Below are 24,611 nucleotides of genomic sequence, written 5' to 3'. Positions count from 1 at the left end.
AAAAATAGCCAAGATTACCAAAGATAGGACAACCCATATTGTTAATTAATTGAAGTAACTATGAAGATTCAAGAAGTTAGAGAGAAATCACAATAAATAGCAAAGTTTATAAAATTAGATATTAAAGTATATATTATTTAATTTACATATAATAATTTATAATTTTTAGAAAACTAGACAAAATAAAGATTGTATGTTTTATGGAGGATATGATTATGTATTACAAAAGCAATCTATTACACCTAAGAAAATGTGGAGGAAGAGCTAAACTTACTGTTACTGAATTCAGCATCACCATAAAACATTTAGAAACTTGCAAACCAATCCAAAGTAAATAATTTTGATTAATATTTAATATTAAATACTCAAATTTTAGGTAAAAATATTATATCACATATTATAAATTTAAATCTAATTTAAATAGTTGATTTTAATATAATTGTTGAATATGTTGATCGATGTTATTTTATTATTTATTTTGGCAATTGATTTATTTTTTTATATAACAATTTGTATTTAAATTTAATTGGTAAAATTTTTTATTAACATTTTTTTATATACATCAATTTATATTTGTGATTTTTTTATTATTGTTTAAAAAAAAGATATATAAAGAGAAATTGTTTTTGTTAAAAGGGGATAAAAAAATGTAATTTCTCTTTGAAAATAAAAATGTAATTTATCATATAATAAATTAAATTATACTTTTTGAATTGCAATTGAATTGAATATAAACTTAACTGATCATTATAATATATTTAAATGATATATGTTGGTATAGTTAAATTATGGATGTTATACTAATAAAAAGTATATTAAAAATTAAAACCATTGGTATCTTTACAGAATACAAAATTAGATAAGATATCGGATCGGTAATCGGCCGATATCAATTTAATATCAGGAATATCGGATCAGTCTCCAAAAAGTTGTATCGGTACACACATAGATATAACATCTAATAAAGAAAACAATGATTATTATTTTGGTGAAACAACTGTTGCTGAGTTCAATAATACAAATAACATTGAGCTGGAGGTTTAAATTATATTAAGTCAAAATATCTTAATTATCATCCTTCCATTAAGGAAATTTTTTTTACATATAATACTGCTATACCTTCATCCGCTCCAATTGAAAGGTTATCCAGTTTTGGAAATGTTAAGTACCCCAAAACAGCAAAGGTCTAATGATAAATTATTTGAAAAATTTGATCATCTTATAAAATAAATCTATTTAAAATACTCTTGCAAATTAATATTTCAACTCCCATTAAAAATACTAGTCTCCTTTCCCTATCTTTGATAAGAATGAGCTATTACTAATATTAAAATGCTTGATTAATATTATTATAATTAACTCATCATTATTATATATGTATGTTATGTTCTTCACAAATAAATAATAAAAACTGTATTAATTTAATTGGTAATGATAATTTAAAAGTATCTTGTATTTAAGAAACTCTATTTATCTTGTATCTTTTATCTAAGTTTCATTTTTTTACAAAGAATCTAAAGAATCCTGTATCTAGATTCTTTTTCTGGAGGACCTACCTAAATATGATTGTAATATTGTTATAAATATTTTCTACGTGATTATTATTTGTAGCTTTAGAATATTTAATGCCCATTTCTGATTGAATATATTAATTATTAGATATGACAGTTAGAAAATATCTATAAAAATATATAATTTTCTTGAAATGGATATAGTTTACCAAATAAGGTAACCTTAAATTAATGAATGACATCATGTCTACGAAATATTTATATAAATATGATTCTAATTATATAAATATAAATAAATCATTCACTATAATACTATTAGATAAATCAAGATAAATATTATTAAAATTTTTATTTAAATAGTCACTTAGTATTATTGAATATTATATAATACAAAATAATATTGTACACCGTAATATTAATAACATACTTTACCGGCAAATGACGGTGTTTTAAATATTATACATCGCCCTTCCACCATGCGTATTATGATAATTCAGCTTATTAAAATGAACCTTTAATGTTTTAGAGAGTAAATTCTGATATATAACATTTTTAAATGATTATATTTCAAAATAGTAAACGCCAACCTGCGGATTTAATATTATTGAAATTTAGTATGTAAATATAACTATTTTTAATATGATTATTGTTGAAATTGTATTAAATCCACGTTTTATCATAGATAACTATTTCACATTTTTCTTTGATATCATTTTATTTTTAATCATAATTTAAATTTTATAATATGATAAATTAAATTTTTATTTTTAAAGATTACTTACATTTTTTTTATCCACTTTTAACAAAAACAATTTCTCTTTGTATATCTTTTTTTTTAAACAATAATAAAAAAAATCACCAATACAAATTGATGTATATAAAAAAATGTTAATAAAATTTTTACCGATTAAATTTAAATACAAATTGATATATAAAAAAATAAATCAATTGCCAAAATAAATAATAAAATAACATCGATCAACATATTCAATCCACCCTCCAAAGAAATTCGGCTTATGATTTCCTTGGATAAGTTGAGTGGTAACGTCATTAACATTCATGATCACCACGCAATACGTCACCCATGTTCATGATGCAGTCTTCTTTTCAAACCGAACGATGGCTTGGTAAAGTAAAAACAACCCCTAACTAATTTCCAAATCGGATCGCTTGTGCATGGCATTAGACTTCTAGATTCCTTTCGAGCAAAGTTTATTTTGTCGTGCTCCAGCCAGCAATCCTATTTCTGAGTCGTTGCATCGATCTTGGCGCATGGAATTCTCCTTGAAGGTATGATTTTAGGCACAGCATCGGGCTTCAAGTAAACTTTCTCTTGTCTAACCATTTTGGGTTTGTAGGAGTAAGTTGATTTGAGGTCTTTTTTTGTAGCTTCTCAAGATCATCCTCTACATTACCCACTAAGAACGTTTTTAAAATGTTGTTGAAGGTGTGGAGCCACATACGTCCAAGCAGGGGGCTCTTATCACAATCCACTATAATGGCCTCCAGTGTATGTGAGTTTCCTTCATACTTAACGTTCACATAGGCAAGACCTAATATTTTAAAAGCGCTGCCGTCATAACCAGTGAATTTAATATCCGTCTTACGTATCGCGATTATGCCTATAGTCTTACCTGTCAGCTTTGGAAGTATACTGTACCTAGTACCGGTGTCAACTTGCATCAACGTGGGTATATTGTTGATATTCACTGTCACATTGTACACGTCATATATGGTATCCTTGACCCCCATATTGTACACTTCAAGATTCTGAAGATTATATTCTTTGAGGTCTGTGTTTAAGTCGTCGTCATCATCGATTACTTCGATGTTCATAGCATGGTTCGTCAATTGACAATCACGATATTTGTGATTGGACCTTTTATTTCGAGAAACCATTAATATTTTGAGAGTTGTGTCTGTGCTGACCACGACGGGGATAGTTGGTTCGGTTATCACCTCTATAGCAGTCATCTTGTCGATCAGGGCTTTGATGATGGTCACAATGATAGTCGTAGCGATAGCCATGGAATTGTTGTATCGTCGCCATAGTAGTTATCGTTGCGTTATCGAAACGGTTGCTGTCTGACAATTATTGTAGCTTTGATCAAAACGCTTGTCGTGGAATTTTCTGTGCCATCCGTCGTAGCGTCCTTTGAATCGTTTGTCGCAGTCGCCGTAACGTTATTCGAAATGTTGTCCGGGGCGATAGTCATTAATGAACTGGGTTGCTTGATGAGAGATTCACCATGTGCATGAGAGTCCTGAAAGGGTTTTGGGGTCACGTAGCTATTTTTGACTCTGCCCATGTGATTAACCTCTTGTACACCAGGTGATTCATTCAAATAAATCAATTTAATCTAGCCCTTGATGCCACTTGGGTCCGCGGTGTCTTTCTCTAGACCTAGATTATAAATGTCTTCTATGGTCATGGAGCTCTTGACCGCTTTCCTGACATCTTTGGAATTCGAAGATACTCTCACTTTCTCAATAATTCTCTGAATGCCATATTTGCATTCTTTAATGATTCGTGCTACGCGCGTGACCCAAGCTGAAAACAACTCCTTCTTGCCTTGAGTGGCAGCATAAAATAATGACAGTTTGGCATTCTCAGTCTTTGATGGATGTTGTAGCTTGAATTTGTCAAGCAGGGCGATTGGGTCCTGGAAGTCTGCCTCAGTGCAAATTGCCCCAATGTTATTGAATTCGTCATCTGGGAGACTTCGGAGAAACAAAGCGGCCTTTTCTCCGTTGGAGATCTTGCTAATGTCGAAGAAATTCTGCAATTTCCCTATGTAGGCGCTGTCGTCGCTACTAAATTTGGGGAAATCCAGCTTGACAAATTCAGTCATATAATTGTTCAAAGCATCCATCGTAAGAGAATTATAATCGATAAAGGCGTGAAATAGAATAAATGTACATTCCAAAATCAAGATCAAATTTTGAGATAATATTTACGCAGAGCTCAGACGTAGAATGGCCTCCATGTTGAAATTGTATTAAATCCACGTTTTATCATAGATAATTATTTCACATTTTTCATTGATATTATTTTATTTTTAATTAAAATATTTTTATTGAAAAATCACTTATTTATATAATAAGTAATAACATTAATCTAGTTACATAAACAAATATATTATGAAATTTAAAATAAATATTTAAAATTAATATATCGAAGATTTCATTTATGAAATACCAAAATTTCTAATTTATCAGAGGTCAGTCTGCGGTGATGGGGATTGTAAATATCATTAGCTCTAAAAGCAGATTCTGAAGAGATCACACATAAACAGAATGTGAACAAAAATAACAATATGGCAATATGTTTATTAACTAATTATTACTATTAAAAAAAAAAATTAAGCATAAAAATGGATTTCGATTTTATTTATAAAAGTAGTTTTTTAGATATAACTTTTTTTTAAATTTTATAATATTTTATTTTTGTTAAAAACGTCATTTTTTATCGGATCGGATTGGAAAATTTTAAAATATTTGCCGATAACCTATATTTTAAAATGGGTGAAATATCGGCCCGATCCGATCCTATATAATATCGGTGCAACCCTAGTTAAATCTATTGGTGTTATGTTTGAGCTTGATTATAAACTCTGGTACTACATTTAGGGCTTCTTTTATTAATATATTTTGAATATATTTTATTTACCATAATCCATGTTCTTAAAATATGGATGTGATATTGATGTCGAAAAAGCCTCATTATATTCAAATCATAGGAAAATATTTTCTTAAAATCTTTTGTCCATACCATCTTGTGCAGCTTTTAATAAAAGTAGACAATATTGTAAGCTTGAATTTTTAAATAACCTGTCTTTTTTAACCACATATAAATAATATAATTTAATATGTTTAACAAAATCTGTGTTGAACCCTTTATCATTTTTTTTGCTTTTACAGGTTTTTCATTCAGCCTGTATTGTATATTGTCTTTTTTAACTTTTATTTTTAAAAAAATTTCCATCTAAGATTTAAGATTTGGGGAACTTATTTCCATAATTTAAATTTTACTACCTTCTTCTTCAATACTATGAGTGTTAATCATCCTACAAATTAAAAAATATTAGATAAAATTGGTAATGATATTCTATTGAGTTACATTTATATATTAAATATAATCTTTACTTATATTGTTTTGGTGTTGTTATTTTTTATCTATCTACCTAAATAAGAGTTGTAAATTTTTTTCCCAGCTAGTTTTGGTTGTATTTATTAAAATATGGAGGAAAAAAATAAGGAAATTAATACAAGATTCTTGAAGAAAATAAGATATATACTGTGATATGTAAAATTTTAAATATGAATATTAAAAAGTATCTGTATCTACAACAATTACAATATCTTCGATATTTATTTAATGATAAACTTAACTCAACAATTTTTTCAATATCATTGATCAACATGGACGGATGTCTATACCTACAAATCAACACCTAATTATAACCCCCTTGTCTTTATATCGTATCTTTTTGTATCTTTAAAAATATTTTCACTGAATTTATAGAAAAATAATTACATAATTCTCATTATATATTAATCCACGTTAAAAACCCAAGTTATATCTCAGAAGAGCAAATCAAAGTGTTTCTCATTTCGAAATCAACTGAAAATTTGAACAAATACACATAACCCCTCTCTCCAATCCTTACTTTTATAAATTATAGATATTAAATTCACAAATCACTTTTTGACATATTATTTTAAATCGTCGCAATATCAATATATCATTTTACAAATAAAATATAACGCCATTTTTAATATTCCTCAATCCTTTTTCTAAATTATATTTTCCCCCTAAAAATGAAAAAAACTTTATATATTTTTATGCTAGGTGTAAAATAATCTTTTACAAACATTATATTTTCGTTTAAATTTTTTTGTGATATATTAATTATTAAAATGATATAATAAACAAAGTACTATTTAAAAAAAATATGAATAAGAAAAAATTATTTTAAAAAATTAATTTATCTTACTTTAACCATTAAAATGTGATTATTTGTAATTTATAAAAATCGATATGTTCTAATCAATTATTGCTAGATAATAAATGGAATTTAGCTTACTTTTTAAGTATTAATATAATATGATCTTAAAATATATTAAAACAAAAAATAATTAAAAATTGTTTTTTTTATAAAATATTAATACTCCAACTTGCGAACTTAATATTAGTGAAATAAAATTTAATTAAAAAATAGAAGAGGCAACTAACTGTAGATTATTATATAAAAAAATGTAAACTTTATTTTTTAATTCTTTATTATCAAAATATATCATCAAAACATTTTTACTAAAATAATTTTTATTAAAACAAATTATATTTTTACAAAATCTTTAAATCTTATTAAAAATAGTCGAATTTAGTTTTATTTTACAATACTAAAGTAAATTTTAAATATAAAATAAAACTTTTTAAGGTCATTTAAATTATTTATCCTTAAAAACAGATTATTATTTTCTTACTTTATTAAATTTCTTTTTTTACTTTGTTAAAGTAAGAACTTTAAAATAAATTCTTTTTATTGAATTTTGTAAAATTTATTTTCTTAAATTTTGTATGTGTAAATATCATATTATAAAAAATGTATATTATAAGACAGATTTTTGTTAATAAAGATAGAATAAAAGAAATTAAATTTATTTATCATCGCCTTCCATATTATCAGTAAAAAAAACAGATTATTTTAAGGTTAAATAGTAAAGTAAGAAAAGAACCAATTAATAATTTTTTTAATTTATATTCAAATACCTTTAAAACATTTTAAAACTTCTTAATATAAAAATATAAAAGTTTTTTTTATATTTAACAATAATTATATTTAGAGATGATATATTAATTTTAAATATTTATTTCAAATTTATATTGTTTATTACTCATTATGTAAATAGATTAATGTTATTACTTATTATATAAATAAGTGATTTATCATTAAAAATATTTTATATACTTTTAGAATTGCGATTGAATTGAATATAAACTATAACTGATCATTATAATATATTTAAATGACATATGTTATGGTATAGTTAAATTATAGATGTTATACTAATAATAAGTATATTAAAAATTAAAACCATTGGTATCTTTACAGAATACAAAATTAGGATATCGGATCGGTAATCGGCAGATATCAATTTAATATCGGGAATATCGGATCAAATCGGCTTCCATGGTATCGGTACACCCCTAATTATATTTATTTTTAGTATAATTATATTAAAGAATTTAAACTATTTATTATGAGATAAAAGAAAATTTAAATATTAATGTATATTTCTATATTATTGAATATATCTAATAATTTAATTTTTTATAAGTTATATCGTAGGAAAATGAATCTCACCACAAATGATAGAGAATATATTAAAAAAATTTACCTAAGCATTTGCAGTTTAGTCAAGCCCATTAGCTAAATTAACAAGTTTATTAGTTATTAATTAGATTATAATAATACTTGCTAATAAGTTAGGGAAAAATCATATAATTTTACTATTAATAACTAACATCTAATAAAATCAAGTACTGATATTTAACATTTGAACAAAAAGAAATCGCCAAAAAACATCTTTTTAAAACTTGGAACTTGATACAAAATTTAATTAATCAGAATATTAAAATTTTAGATATTATACTTACGTGTTCACATTCGAAAGATAATTTAGATGATGATTTTGAAGATTTAAGTCGCTTGAAAGCCTAATAAGAATAATTCTCAGGGAGAAAATTATAATTAATGATACTAATCTTTTAAATTATTCAGAAAATGTAAAGAATAGTATGCACTTTATAAGTTAGCTATAATTGTGCTAGTAGTTCCATCTATGCGAGCATCTGTAGATATTTTGAAATATTAACAATTTGTGAAATCCATGTAAGTACACTTTAAATAGTAAAATATTATTAAGTAACTAAATATTGATGGAAAAGTAGTATAGATGGACCATGTTGGCATCCGTCTATTCCGGGAGAAGAAGAGTTATGAGGTATTATAATTGTATGGGGAGAGCGAGTTATAAGACTCAATAGTGCTTTAACCCTTTAGGATACCCATATTTTTATAATAACAAATATCACCCCTCTCCCCTTCCAAATATTTCTAAAAAAACTACATTTTTTTTTATACATTATATTTATTCAAATGGATAAAAATAATAAATATTTAGCTTTTAATTACTATATAATTTATATGACTTTCCGAATTTATTAATTTTATATAATATAAATACCCATTAGCTATCCCTTCGATGCATAGGCCAAAGAAGGAAAGGAAAAGGAAAGGAAAGGAAAGGAAAGGAAAGGAAAGGAAAGGAAAGGAAAGGAGGAAAGGAGAAAGGAAAGGAAAGGAAAGAGAAAGGAAAGGAAAGGAAAGGAAAGGAAAGGAAAGGAAAAGGAGAAAGGAGAGAAGGAAAAGGAAAGGAAAGGAGAGGAAAAGGAAAGGAGAGAGAAATTTTCATGATCTACCTAAGAAATAAGGATTCCCTATAGCAACTTCAACCAACTGACAGTTTGCTCCTATTACCTTTGGTTTTTTAAAAAAAATAAGATTACAAAATTTAATTACGAACACTTTTAACTAAAAATATTTTTTACCTTAATCACATACAAATAAACATGTTTATATTTAACTATTGTCTTTTCAGGAACACAATTGTATTTTTTTTAAATTATAATATTCAACCTTCTATTTATTTTCCGATTGTTTGAATTACTAATACAAGGGGATAAGGAATTTATTTTTAAAAAAATATAAAATCTTTAGTTTAAACGATTATGGGTATACCGAGTGTTTGCGCTGCGCAGTAATCCGGTCAGACCCACTGTGCGGTTCAGTCCAGGCGATCTCTTCTGAATATCGGGTCAGATGGGACTGTTAAACCGACATTACTTGAATCCGATACGGCTGAAGACCGATTAAGTAAGATAGTTCACTTAAATTACTTTTTAATTTGATATACAATGAATAAGTGATTATCATTACCTCACATCATCGTGAGGTATTTATTATTTTTAGAATCAAATATTACAAAAGATTTTTTGATGCATTAGGTCACACATTGATGATATTTTGAAATGGTTGATCTAAAACTATATGAATTGTAAGACATCCGAATGTGGAATATCCTATTGATGAATTTGTAATCAGACTATCAAGGCATCACTAACCTTTCAAGAGCGTAGCTAGCCTTTACAATCTCAGAAGCTCAGCTAAAAAAAATTATGGGGGCTTCGCATCCATACCCCCCAATTTGCGGGCCTTTGGCCCGCTTTTGCCCGTATATTAATATATTTTACAATTTTAAAATATGCTAACTCTAGACAATTATTCTAAATTTCATATTTTGTTATTTATAATATTTTTCATACAAAATAAACTAGCATATTAACAATTAAAACAATACAAGACATTTAAAAATAATATTTTTTAATACAAAATCTATTTATTACAGTATAAAATATTTTCGATTGTTGATATAAAAAAAATTTGCATAAAAAATTACAAGTGATAAAAAGGTTAATTAATTCATATAGTTTTTAAGAACCACATAAGGCTATATAATTCTAACAAGTTACATTGACAAAAGGTCATGAAACTAATATAACTCTCTGTTACCATTTTAGCTTAGACAATGTTTTATAAAATTGACTAATAAGGAAAAATTTATAGGCCTAATCAAATCAACAATTCCTGAAGAAGAAAATATAAACGACCAATCCAAATCATAAAACTATATGGTGGCTAGAGCTTCCTCTTAGATTACATGATAGAAGCTAGATAAGTAATCTAGAAAATTTTTGTGAGATATTAAATTTCTAAAAGATTATCTTCCATTTTTAATGATATATAAACGACTACACAGTTGACCATTATTGCTTATCTAAAATATATAATCATATGCTCTCAGCAGCTATAGCTATAATCTTAAATTACATAGTCACACAAATAATAGATGCCGGTTAATTTGCAGTCATAGCCATGACACTCACGATGGTAACCCATATTAGAATTTATTATGTTAGATAAATTTATAAAACAAAAAAAGTAAAAATCTTTAGAAGAAGTTACGCAAATATATTGAAGTTTTGAGTTATTTACACGGCAAGGATGCCATATTAGAAATGAAACATTTTGTAACTATAAAATAAGAACCAGAGTGATAAGATATGATGAAAGTAATTAAGATTTTATATATAATTGTCGCCCCACCTCTATTTGGTATATTATATCTTAAAATAATAATAGATTGTAATAATATAAAAAATATATTCGTATTAAAAATTTAACTAAAAACTGTTTTTCAAAGAAGAAAAAAAAATGCTTACCTAAAAACACCTAAAAAAAGAGAAGAAAAGATGTCTAATTTGTTACATTCATTGTGGGAAGAATAATAAGAAGTTTAATTTTAATAATATATTTAATAAATAGATGACGTCAAATATTTGAATGCAAATTGTTACTTATATTTATTATCAAAAATATTTATTATTAAAATTTTAAAATTATTAACTGTAATATATTATATAACTGTCAAATATGTCTCAAAAGTGGCATTTTACCTGATATTTTATAAATAATTATATATTATAAAAGATTATAAACTATTTATCTACTTACTTTTTATGAATAAATATCTTATACTCATCTGGATTTGGACCTCGAAAATAATTTTAGGAAGAGACATGATAATTAAATTTAAAAATCAAAATGTAGTTGATTAGTGATTTTGAACTCGACTAATTACAATATTAAATTTGTTAATTTTCAATTAATAAATGATTATAATTATTTAATTAAGGTTATATAATAATTTAAATAATAAAAGTCAATTAAGCTTCAACTGTTAATGCTAAATTAATATTTAGTGAGTGATATTGATATATATTTAACACAGAATTATTGCAAGCTGACAGAGTGAACATATAATTTATATGTATAATATAATCTAATAATTAAAATAGTATTCATTTAATAAAAAATTAGATATATATATTAATTTTTATATAATAAAATGAAATCTATATATTATTTAATAGAATTATAAAAGAAATCGTTCAGGAGGCAATTAAAAAAATTTATTTTTAGTTCAAGGGGATATTAAGGAGCATTTAAAAAAATTTTTTGCTTCAGGGGGCTATTCAAATTTTTCAGGGGGCTCGAGCCCCTGCGCGCTTCTCCTAGCGATGCCACTGTAACCTTTACAATCTTAGAGAGCTCAAAAAACTTTGTTAAAATATTTTCAAAATTACCTTCTTTTTAGTGGTATAAAACAAATTCAAATTTTGAAGAGGAAATTTTTTAGAGGGCCTCGATGAGCCCTACTCCCTCCTGTCTAGCGACAGAATTGCTATGAATAAAACGAAAGAATCAATATGGCAATTTATTAAATTGATAACCAATGTCTTTGATTTTAACCACCTACTATGAAAAATATTTTGTAGAAATATATAAGCTAACCCAAATGAGGACCGGCCTAAAGGAAAGTATGGGCAGAAACCCCCTACCCTCCCAGAAATATATTAATCCCCTCCTTTGGGTACGCCTATGTAACATTGGGATTGATGTATACATCCTACAACTAGTAGATTGGCGATTCATTCATTATATGTATTTTAAAATATTAATGCATAAAAGTCTATTGTTACGCCATTTTGCAGTTTATACGTAGATTATATAAGAGTTATGTGAACTCATATAATGATAGAAAAGACAAGTTGAAGTGAAAACCACAAAATGGTGTTATAGCTGAATCCTATATGTGTAGTATTTATATAATATTTTTTTATTGACTCTATAAAATAGTTTGTAAAAATAATTTTCTCGTACATGTGTTTTTAATGGAAGTAACTTATAAAATAACATTTTTATAAAAATTTGTGGTAATGTTTTTTCCTAATTTTTTAAAAAAAAATTAAAAAAGAAAAAGGTAAATTATATGTTTGATATATAAAATTGAAATAAATATTGCAACTAAGAATTTTTGTAAAACGGTATACTTGTAAGACTATCAAAGTATAAGATGTTATTTAAATTGATCAGCAATAGATAAATAATCACAAATAATATTTATTGCAGCTATAGGATAATAATATAAATGAAAATTTATTTTTTAATATAGTATTAAAAATACAGTACACAGAATAGTTTTATAAGATACTGTAATTTAGCAATAAATAATATAAAAATTTTGAGGTAGGCAGGGAATTGTAGATTTTAAAATAATAAAAAGATTTCGAAATATTTTTATTTCTATTTTTTTCTACACTTATATATATATATAATAAAATTTGAGTAAAAATATAAAAATAATATTACTTCTACCTAAATGTTCAAATTGAATACGCTAAAAAAAAATTATGTGAATGAACAAAATGAAATTTCATTAATACTATCCAATGATCAAATTTATATTTCTGATATTTTAATAAAACATCAAGAAAATCAATATCGTTCAACGCAATGACATATTATGTCATTGGTTCAACGCTATACATTACAACCCATCATAGGGATGGAAAACTCTTTAGGTCTGGTCTGAGGTTTCATGAATTATGAAAATTTGTTAGAGAGGCACAAACAAGAAAAGCTAGAATTACAAAGTAAAATAAGTAATAGATGTTTATGCAACAATTTTTCAAAGAAAATTTCCAAAAGTTAAAGCACACTGTGCCTCAGAATGAGAAAAAAAGGCGGAAAGAAATTTTGATTGAGATATCTAAATTAGAAAATGAATTGAAAATTAAGCATGAAAATGAATTAGAGGCAGCAAATTTAATTCCAATGGTAAAATAATAATATTTTAAACTATTTTTTTTAGCAGTTACAACAGAATAAAACATTAGCAGTGGAGGATAAAAATCCTTTGGAGATTAATGTAAACAAATTGGAATTAAATAACCATATATCTAGGGCGCAGAGGAGAAAAGTGGGTTTAATTAATTTTTGTTTTTCATTTATTGATAAATAAGAATAAAAAGACTTGTGCAGAAGACGAAAAAAAGAAACAATTGTTAAGTGAATCTAAATCTGAAAATATAATTGAAATAGAGACCTTAAAGAACCATGAAGATATTGGGATAAAAGATAAGCTAAAATATATGAATGCACAAATATATGAAGTTTATTTATGCTATAGTTTGGATATATAAATTTGTATTTCGAGGTTCCAGCAAATGGAGATTGGTAAAAAATTAAATTTTAACCAAAATAAATTTTAATTTTGTTGATTATTGTATTATCATTGATTTATATATTTGCTTAGTTTATACCATTCCATTTCCCACCAACTTGCACTCATTAAAGATATTTACCCTCAAAATATAACTTTTGATATCAAAGGCCTAAGATTACAAACTTCTGATTATATGAAACTCAATTTTTCCCAGTTTATACCCTTCATGAGTGATGATTTATCTAATCAAAGTATAAAAATTATATTCTTTTTTATATGAAAAAGCTCAATACTAACTAGAAAATAAGAATATTGTACATGAATAAGATTTATTATAATTAACTAATTACAATTCAGAATATAATCTATATATAACATAAATTCTTAACAAAATTTTAATATAATTATTATAGATCAATATGTAAAATATTGTGATGATATAGCCCAAACAAATTGTTGGGGTGGCCATTTAGAGGTTTAAATGCTTTGATTTTTATAAATATTTGATAATACACTTTTATATGAGATTTTTGTCATCAAGTCTTTCAATCTATTATTTTCCATGGTTTTAGAAAAATTATCCTGCCCACCCACTTATTTATACAAATGTACATTTATAAATAATTTAATAGGGGTTTTGAGAAAAATATATTTGAAGATTTAAGTAATAAAATCTATACACAGCTCAGCTCCTTTTATTTATATCCCAGAATTTTTCAATAACCATGCTAATAAATACTTGATGAATCCTTTGGAACTTATTAAAATTTAATGCTCATAAAAATGTACTGTAAATATTACTACAAAATGTAATGTCTTTTTTTTCTTTACCATGAAATATTGGTTACCTTTTTTAAAATATTTTTAAATTTAGTTTTAAGAATAATTATTTTTAAAATTTTGGACAGATAAACAGGATATTTATAACTTAATTAACATAATTTTATTTTGCTAAAAAACACTTTTAAATGATGTCTACAATGGAATGTATTGTTTGGTTATTTTTATTTAAAATGTAATATTTTATTTTAGTACTTCATTTAAAATTAGTTTAATATTTAATTATTTTAAAAAATATTGCATAATTATACACTTATTGCATTTAAGTAAGGAGGGGAAAAAACAAGAAAAAGCAATACTACAAACATCGAGGGAACAAAAAAATTATAAAAATTCTTTATTAAAGATTTTATTTTTTTCATGCAAAAATGTTGTAAAATATTTACATAAAAGTTGAATGAGAATGTTCAATATGGAAATTTTTAAAAAAAATTGGCAATTATTTTTTAACTAATTTAATTTTTTTTAAATTACAAATATATAATTTTTTTTTTAACATGACATCTTTTTTTATTAGAAAAATATCAAATAAATCAATACTCATATAATTTTATTTCATTTTATTTTTATGATCCATAAAATAATAAAATATATTCATAAAAATAATATATATTTTTTTATATTATAATCTGAATCACATGTTTGAAATAATTTAAATAAACATTAAGTTTAAAACAAAAGATAATATTTTAAAACAAAACCAATTGATTTTATTATAAATTTTTTATATAATTTTTAACATTTTAATCTTTATAATTATAAATCATATGTTTTTAAGATATTAATTATAATGTCTCAAAAAGAAATTATTCTGCAATATACATAATAAACAAATATTATATCATAATGAGTGAGGGAAATGAAAAATGAATGATTAATTAAGTTGGTATGAAATGAATAAAACTATGAATATTTAATATTTGATGCAATCAATTCTATAGGGTAGGGGTGTGCCGATTACTGATACGATATCATATCTAATTTTGTATTTTGAAAAAATACCAATGGTTTTAATTTTTAATATATTTTATTTTTTATTAGTATAACATCTATAAACTATACCAAAAATATGTCATTTAAATATATTATAATGATCAGTGATAGTTTATATTCAATTCAATTGCAATTCTAAAAATATATAAAATATTTTATTGATAAATCACTTATTTAATAATAAGTAATAACATTAATCTATTTACACAATAAGTACAAAAACAAATATATGAAATTTGAAATAAATATTTAAAATGAATATATCGAAGATTTATTTTTAGAAATACCGGCTGACCTCTTTGTGGCGATGGGGACTGTCGCTTCACTAAAAACAGATTCTGAAGAGATAATCGCACACTTTTATAAACAGAATGCGCAAAAAATATAACAATATGGCAGAATGTGGAAAAAATAATATATTTTGAAAAAAGGAATACCATTTTTGTTGAACTAAGAGGGGAAATGGAGTGTTTTGAAGAAACACTTGTAATTCTCTTAGGATTTCAAATTGATTTTTTTCTTTGAGGGAAAGGAACTCGTTTTTAACCCCCGTCCTTATTGAATTTTTTTTACCCAATTGATTTAAGAATTTTAGGGATTGGGGACCGGGGTTTCAGAAAACACTAAAAATTAGAGGGATAAAAATAAAAGAATTTATAAGGGACTTATTATTTATTGCATTTTTTGATTTCTTGTAGTTCCTTCTATTAGCAAGAAATGAGGTAACACATGACACATCATACATAAGTCTTTTGCTGTCGAATCAAGATTTTAGAGACATGACATCGGGATGCTTACCATCCTCATTTAGGAAACCTAATGGCTTCAAACTATTGGGTAAACCCGCCGAAATCAAAGATTAGCCGATAAACCTCAATTTCTGGGTAGTTGAAGGTTTCAATTGGGACACAAAGTTTTTTAAATACACATTGAAGCATGGGAACTAGAAAACTCTTTAAATGGCTGGAAGTGAAGTGTTTGGATCCTTGGAGAACTAGAGTAAGCCAAGATTGTTTGGCCAAAGTTAAAAGTGGATCGTCCAACTCGATAAGCGGGGAAACAGATCGTTAAAGGATATCCAAGAAGAAAAAGAAAACAAGTAATTTATTGGGGTATGAAAATCCAAGTCCTCCCTGGTAACCAGGCAAAGAGAAAAATTACCAATTAAAATCAGAAATTTGATAAAATGGTTTAATTTTTATTTCAAAGGACTTAAGGAGGGAATTATATTGAAAAGTCGGGGAGATTTAAAGTGCAAGTATTTAGGTAATAAAATATTTTTTGGTGAGGAAAAAACTGATGCTTGGGAAGATTCTTTAGCCAATTACAAAAAAGATTAAATCAAATTGTCAAAAAAATTTTGGCTAAAGGAAGTTGAAAAGCCGATTGGAGAACCTAATAGACAGTGTTCTTCGTGCGGAATAATTTTTAAATCTGGGGGAGAGATAGAATTTTTAATGTTGAGGGACAATATTTCACATTTATTTTCTATTTAAAGAAAGACCAATTTTTGAAGCTTCCATTTCGACATACTTGGTAGCCGACATAACATTAGGTATAGATCCACCAAAAGAGCCATAGTCGAGTTAAGGTCTAATTTGAAATCAGACTTTAAATTTTTGATCAAATCCTGAATACCTATAGTAAAGAGCAAGGAACGGGATCACCTTGCTCCTCTCTTCAGAGGATATGGAAAATTCCTCCGAATTTGAGTAAAGGAAATTCCAATATTTGGGGAAATGTTGTAAAAATGAGCTCTTATGAATGCTGTTGAAGGCATTTCTGAAATCTAACTTGCAGAAAACATTATCCGCCTCATAATTTATAAAAATACGCGCTACGGCCACTTCGCACCCAACTCTTTCTTTAAAACCTAACTCTGAGGGAAATAGAAGGGAACTGGTCTTAGACCGGGTTCTATTTATTATAACTTGGTGACTAATTGATGAAAAAAAATGACCCTGCCCCAGTTCTTTCAAGAATCCCTATCTGCCCGAGAATCGATCTCAAGGTTTCTTTCGTCTTTTATGAATTATTTAAACTCAGATTTCTCCTCAACACCTTTGTGGTTAGATCTAATTAGTTTTTGCTTTCGAGTTTTAGTTAAGCCTAAGAATAGAATAAATAACTTATATTCCTCAATCAAGGAGAAAGTGTTAAATTTTGGAAATACTATTATTGATGAAATTTCTCCATCTATCTCTTTAAATCCTAACTCTTTCCGTTGTAAATTGATCTCTGAAAAATAAGATCTTGGAGATATTAACGGCGCTGCCCGAATATTGACTTCTGATGATACTATTTCCCTTATCAACGTTACTATCTTTCAGCAACTTCTCGAGAAACTGCTTTTAACATTCACCCGCATGGCGATGAAGTTCTAAGTGCTTGAAGTCCTTTAAAAATGTTAAAAGCATGGATGTTTCTTAAGAAGTTGTTGAAAGATAGTAATGTTAAAAGCAGTGAATGTTTCTCGGGAAGTTGTTGAAAGATACTAACGTTGATAAGGGAAATAGTATCATCAGAAGTCAATATTTGGACAGCGCCGTTTATCTCCAAGATCATATTTTTCATAGATCAATTTACAGCTGAAAGAGTTAGGATTTAAAGAGTTAGATGGAGAAAATTCATCGATAATCGTATTTCCAAAATTGAACACTTTCTCCTTGATTGAGGCAGATAAGTTATTTATTCTATTCTTAGGCTTAACTAAAACTCGAAAGCAAAAACTAATTGGATCTAACCACAAGGGTGTTGAGGAGAAATCTGAGTTTAAATAATTCATAAGAGACGTAAGGAACCTTGAGATCGATTCTCGGGCAGCTATAGGGATTCTAGAAAGCACTGGGGCAGTGTCATTTTTTCGTCAATTAGTCACCAAGTTATAATAATTAGGATCCGGTCTAAGGCCAGTTAGTTCCCTGCTATTTCCCTCAGACTTAAGTTTTAAAGATAGAGGTGGGTGCAAAGTGGCCTCACATGTAGTGCGTATTTTTATAAACAATGAGGCGGATAATGTTTTCTTCAAGTTAGACTTCAGAAATACCTTCAGCATCATTCATAGGAGTTTATTTTTACCATCTTTCCTACAACATTTTTCCAAATATTGGAATTTCCCTAATTCCTGCTATGGATCTCCCCTCGTTACTCAAATTCGGAAAATTTTTCATATCCTCCTGAAGAGGGGATTCAGCAAAGTGATCCTCTAAGTCCTTTGGTCTTTACTATAGGTGTTCAGGATTTGATCAAAAATGCCTAAATTCAAATTAGACCTTAATTTATGGTATCTCGACTATTTTTTAAATTAAAATATGACATGATACAAATCTCATAATATATATGGCAAATTTTTATTAATATGCTACGTTGTTAGAGATGCAAGAGATGAAATCACGACAATTTTCTGTTAAAATATTATAATTTATGAATGAAAAATCATCTTACATTTATATTAAAGCTAATATTATTAATTTATTTTTTTTTGTTTTGCAATAAATTATTTATGTATTAAATTTTCCTCCCGATGGCCTATTTGAGTGAAAATTAATTATTACAAATCATTAAATTAATCATCGAGAACAAATAAATTTGATGTAATTTTGGGATGGCTTTTTTTTGTATGTATATAAATATATATTTACAATTGTAAATTGTCAGTATGTGTGACTAGTTATGGGTAAAAATTTAAGATGCTGGTTTATCAGTGCCTGGAAAATTGATTTAATATAATCGATACCCGGAAAAAGACAAATTGATATATTACTTAAGATATACCTGTGCTCAAACTTAGAGAAGGCGGAAAAATAAAACCCATCCTGAAGATTCGATTCTCCAGTAATACGAAGAATTAGATCGCTGCTAACGGCTATTTTTAACTGGAAAATAAAGATTTTTTAATAGCTAATCTTGATTGAATACTCTGATGATCGTCGGTTTAAAATTGGAGCACCCTAATTGAAATTTTTCAAGATTTTAAATTTATTCAATAAATTATCAAAAAAATGAAATGAATCATTTTGAGCAAAAAAATCATACACCATAAATCAAATCCAAGGAATTCCAGCCTGAACTGAACCATTAAACTGATATTAATTAACCGTTATTAGTAATTATACCTAAACCGTTAAAATTTTATCACCGGAACCGATAAAATGCCTGTGAAACCAGGATGAAACTTTTGATATTTAAACTATTTTATAGTTGATTAATAATCAGTTTTGATTGATAAAGAATTATTTTTAAACATTTTTGTGTATTGCTATTTGAAGCTCTTAGCTACCCAAGTTAGCATATAGAAGGGGTATCTCAGTCATGAAATTTGTTCTTCTTCCTTATAGATATAATTAGAATCTTTTTGCAAGAAGGTAGAAAGGTTTGGACATCTATTAACAAAACCTTGAGGATTGCATATTATTTTCTGGCTAAAATATTGGGTTTATCATTTTTAAAAATCAAACCATTAAACAACACTATGGTCTCATTATTTTTTTTTAGAGAATAGCGATAAAATTTTTGAAAAAAAATATTCTTTTCTTTACACAATTTTAATATGCTTTTAAATGAAAAAATTTGAACAGATTTATAAAGCTTCAAACCTAACCGATATTATTTTTTACGAACCGAACCTTTATTTTTATTTGAACCCGAACCTATATTCTTTACTGCTTGGAATCCTGATAAAATTATCTTGTACATTTTTAAATTTGTTTTTTTACCTGAAATGCATTCCTATCCTGTGAATTTCAAATATTTTAAAGACACTGATTGAAGTTAGCATATTTATAGCACATATTCCCTTTTAACGTTATGTACAAACTTGGAGAAATAGTAAAAAATGGAAATAATCATAAGTTTTCCCACCTCCTACTGATAATGTTAGTTGTTAATGTGGATATATAATAACTTATTATTAATTTAAGTAAGGCTTGTAAAAAAAACATAAATCACAACGAAAAAAAAAGCACGAATCGCCTTATAGATGGATAATTCGGAAAACTAGTTTACCTTGAATAAAAGGATTGATTATATATTGGATTTTCTATTAATGGGTTATTAAATAAATTTTTTAGTAAAATGATTGTTATAATGATTATAATTAATCTATTGTTTTTAGTTTTTAAAATATAATTGAAATGTTTAAGAGAGTGCAATCGAATAATCCAAGGTCAGGAACAATATTTATTTTAAATGATAATGCCTAAATGAACGTGTTGGGAAGGAACAATCATGGTGAGGCGAGGGTGAATTATGAGCTGTTGTCCGCAAAATATTTTCTCTCGTAAAGGGGTGAATTTTTTTTAAAAAAAAAGCACAAGTAAACCTGAATATTTTGCTCATAGATGGGCAGAAATGTTTGGACCGCCAAATATCGAGACCTACATATAATTATTTTGGTTAATATCTTAATCGTGCTGTTTTTTAAGCCCCCACAAATCTAGCTTTTTAACACTATGCTGATCTTGATATTACAATTCTTTTTTTTACATTAATTTTTGTTCTTGTAGATACAAGCGTTGTCCCAAGTTCTTCAACATCCTATACACGTGATTCAATCTAATGCCCCAAACATAATCATGGGCGAAGAATTCGAGGATACCAAACCACCCTTATATATTTCGTAAAATATTATTGATAAATATTTTTGGGTGAATGGGTAGATTGTGAGCTTTTAAATAAAATTACGTTTCATTATGAGACTTACCCAGACTGGCAATTCATTCATTAAAATGCATTTCGAGCGTCCTTGAGTGCAAATCGCTATTTTGATTTCCCTTATAAGAATTTAAAGTTTTCGTAAAAATTTAATACATTTATATATGGGCAGAATTTGGAAATATCGCGAAATTGTATTATCTTGCATTGTATTTTTTTGACATTTTAAATAAGTTAATTATATCTCTACTAAGACTTATTTTTTAAAAAAATCTTTTCCATTTTCTTGACAAGACTTTTTTTCGTTTAAAAAATTTAATATTCCACCCAATTTTGAATTTTTTTCTTTTCAATCTTTATATATGAAATTAATGTTAATTATTATTTATATCTAGGTATACCAAATTTACCGTTCTATGCAAATTAGATAATTCAATTTTATAAATTTCTTGTTTATATTTATCATTGTGTCAAAAATCATCATCTCATTTTATAGGGTTTAATAAAATATATTTACGTATAATTTATTGAAAATATAGAGAGTAATTTTTGTGAATCACCGGATTATATTAATTTCCTGCTTATTGTACAAAAGGATTAATTAATTTTTCCATATTGTGTATCTAAGATACTCTTACTTAGGAAAAGATTTATGCATCATATATTTCGTATCTTTTTAATAAGATACTTGTATCTGTATAAGTTACATTTTTTATAAATTATCTGTAGAGAATCTGCCCAACTCTGCTGATGGGAAACAAAAATGGCATCACCTGATTTGCAATACTTATATTAATGAGTCGCTAGTTCTAAGTATTATTATTAGCGTTAAACGCTTCTAATTCAACCTATTTTTATAAACAAAGAACTCAATATTTTAACAAAAAAAATATTTGCCAAGTCTCGATTTTTTTAATAAATGTCCAAACCTTTGTGCCTCTATGAACAAAATATTCAGGCTTGCATATTTTCTGTGTAATATATTGAGCTAGCCGTTTTTAAAAATCGGCTCAAATCGAGTCGTTTAAAAACGTTTGTTTTTATGTTATCGATTTAATCCTACACCCAAGATTTATTTATTTTTAACTTTTCTTAAGCAATAACATATTGAAATTCAACTATCCAAAGCCTTACCTATCTATATATTTTTCTTCTTAGGAGCACTTTCAGGTTTATTATCTGCTAAATGCTTCTTAAACCAACCATTTCTTTCATTTGAAGCTCTAAAAGTCCAATTATAGCAGATTTTGCTTCCTAAGTTCTGTTAGTTACGTTATTTAATTGTGAATTCGCATTTTAATATTTATTATTTTAACAGCTATCACCGATATCTATACACCCTCGGCGAACATTATAATTCGGTCTGTATCAACAAATAATGCACGATACGTTAGTGATGAAGAGTATCTCTAAATTATTGGATGATTATGAATAACTTATATTTTTTAAACATCAATGTGTATTTATTTTGTTAATGCTAACTTAATGATTGAAAAATGTACAATAAATTCAATTTATTTGTTTTTTATATAAAACTCAAAATAATTTGTAAGATTCAAATACATTATTAATATTAAAAAATGAAAGGAATTATATTTTTTACCCCAATTTACTCGTATTAAGTATTAAAACATTTGAGTAATCTTATAATGAGAATGGTTGGGGAATAGATCACTCTCTTATTGCAATATTGTTATATCACTCAAATTTCTATATTAGGCCTTGATATTTTAGAAACTTAACCTTTAAATTGATTATAAAAAAATTAGGATTTAATATAAAATTAAAATTTAATGAGCTTTGTAGTGTCGAAATAAATGAAAAATTTGGGTAAATACTTATCTTATTATAATGCCAAAAAATGCGCTTAATTTCGGGTGACCCTTAGGAAGGTTTTTACTTACGCCAACGAATTTTTAAATGGAAATTTGTAGATCTCATAGCATATCAATCCACGGTGCCATAACCTAGATGCACTTCCTTATTCCAATTTTTTTACATTACATTATTTTATTTTTATATAGCTTATATCATCGTTAATTATAATCTTTTTTAAATCGAAAAAAAATGAGATCGTTATTTTTTTTTTAAAAACATACGATACTTTTATTTACTTATCTTACAATATTAGCATCAACTTGTTTAAATAATTGAATTTAAAAGTATCTTTACCAAAATATGTTTATATCTTAAAATTAGTTTAGCATAAAATAAGCTACCGAAAAACTAAATTAAAATATCGATAAGTTTTCTAGTAACAATTAAAAAATGTGTAGTGTTCCTAGGACCCAGTATATCAATGAGGTCAAGAGTTAAATTAAAATATTATTAACTTTTTCATAATATATTTCAAAATCTGGTTAAATTGCCCATTAAAATTTAATAAATATATAGCTCAAAAAATATTTTATTTAATGTAAAATTCTTTTCTTAATATACTCTTGAGCGTTGACCTCAAAAATTCGAGGTCTGCAAAACTCGATTCACCGACCTGTTGGTCAAAAATATAATCAATTGTATATAATATTTGTTAGTGTTATTAAAGTTAAAAAAACTAACTTGTCCAAGATCTAACTCAATTATTAGTTTGTATAATTCAATAAATTATTATAGAAATGGAAATATTTTCTGATATACAGATTTAAAATAGATATTAACGAAATTACTGTCCTATTAAATCTTCGATTTTGCAAAATGAGAATGATATTGATAGCTGAATATAAATAATGAGATGAGGAAAATTTTCAATACAGATGAATTTGTAGTTTGTGATTCAATAATGGAAATAAAAAATGCTAAAAGAGAAAAATAGTTTTAAAAAATTTTGTCAATATTCTCCAAATAGGAACATAAAAATAATCAATTTATATATTTGTACATGATTATAAAAAGAATATATTATAGAATGGTGGAAAAAGAATTTTCATTGTGGAAGAAAAGACTTTATCCTAGCAGCATGCACAAGTTCAGAAACATCTGTCCCAGGAAAAATACCTGAAGATCATTTTTTTCCTAATTTAAAAGTAAATTATTTTCATGGGCATAGATTATACCAAAAAGATATATGCAAATATATACGAATCAAATTACAAAATTAATATTTCTTATACTGAAAAAACTGGTACTTATTTTAAAGTCGCGTTGGGAAAATTTTTATCTTTTTCATTTCATGGAGCTGAATAGGATGGAGAAAATATATCTCAAAGGTTTTATTGGGTTGAAAAATTTTAAAATTCTCTCCCAGCAATATGTTTTGAATGAAAGAGTAATTAATTTCCATTAGCTTTTATATAAAAAAAAATCAAATTGAGGACATAATTTCAGGTTGCACGTTTTGCTTGTTTATGCCTAGCCCATAGAAAAACCTAAATATATATTGTGCCCAATAAATATGGGATTCAGGTTAAAGATTTTAATGGATTA

General features: G+C 26.1%; 1 protein-coding gene across 5 annotated transcripts; it reads left to right on the top strand.

Moving 5' to 3' along the window:
- The first annotated feature begins 12,938 nt into the window (after positions 1 to 12,938).
- Positions 12,939 to 22,769, top strand: LOC135924011 (deubiquitinase OTUD6B-like). Of its 5 annotated transcripts, none has more exons than XM_065459056.1 (9): positions 12,957 to 13,131; positions 13,173 to 13,315; positions 13,353 to 13,457; positions 13,501 to 13,650; positions 13,695 to 13,714; positions 13,794 to 13,954; positions 14,117 to 14,178; positions 21,041 to 21,153; positions 22,507 to 22,750. In XM_065459056.1, exons 1-9 carry the CDS (start codon positions 13,077 to 13,079, stop codon positions 22,565 to 22,567), a joined length of 870 nt encoding a protein of 289 aa, XP_065315128.1. In that variant the 5' UTR covers positions 12,957 to 13,076; the 3' UTR covers positions 22,568 to 22,750. The 5 variants fall into 5 exon arrangements, with proteins under 5 accessions (XP_065315131.1, XP_065315128.1, XP_065315130.1 ...); XM_065459058.1 differs by having other exon boundaries at positions 12,958 to 13,131; positions 13,365 to 13,457; XM_065459055.1 differs by having other exon boundaries at positions 12,958 to 13,131; positions 13,350 to 13,457.
- The last annotated feature ends 1,842 nt before the right edge of the window (positions 22,770 to 24,611 follow it).

The sequence above is a fragment of the Gordionus sp. m RMFG-2023 genome, chromosome 2, assembly GCF_954871325.1.
Source record: "Gordionus sp. m RMFG-2023 chromosome 2, tfGorSpeb1-WG-v2, whole genome shotgun sequence".
Lineage (NCBI taxonomy): Eukaryota > Metazoa > Nematomorpha > Gordioida > Chordodea > Parachordodidae > Gordionus > Gordionus sp. m RMFG-2023.
This window is presented reverse-complemented; position numbering and strand designations above follow the sequence as displayed.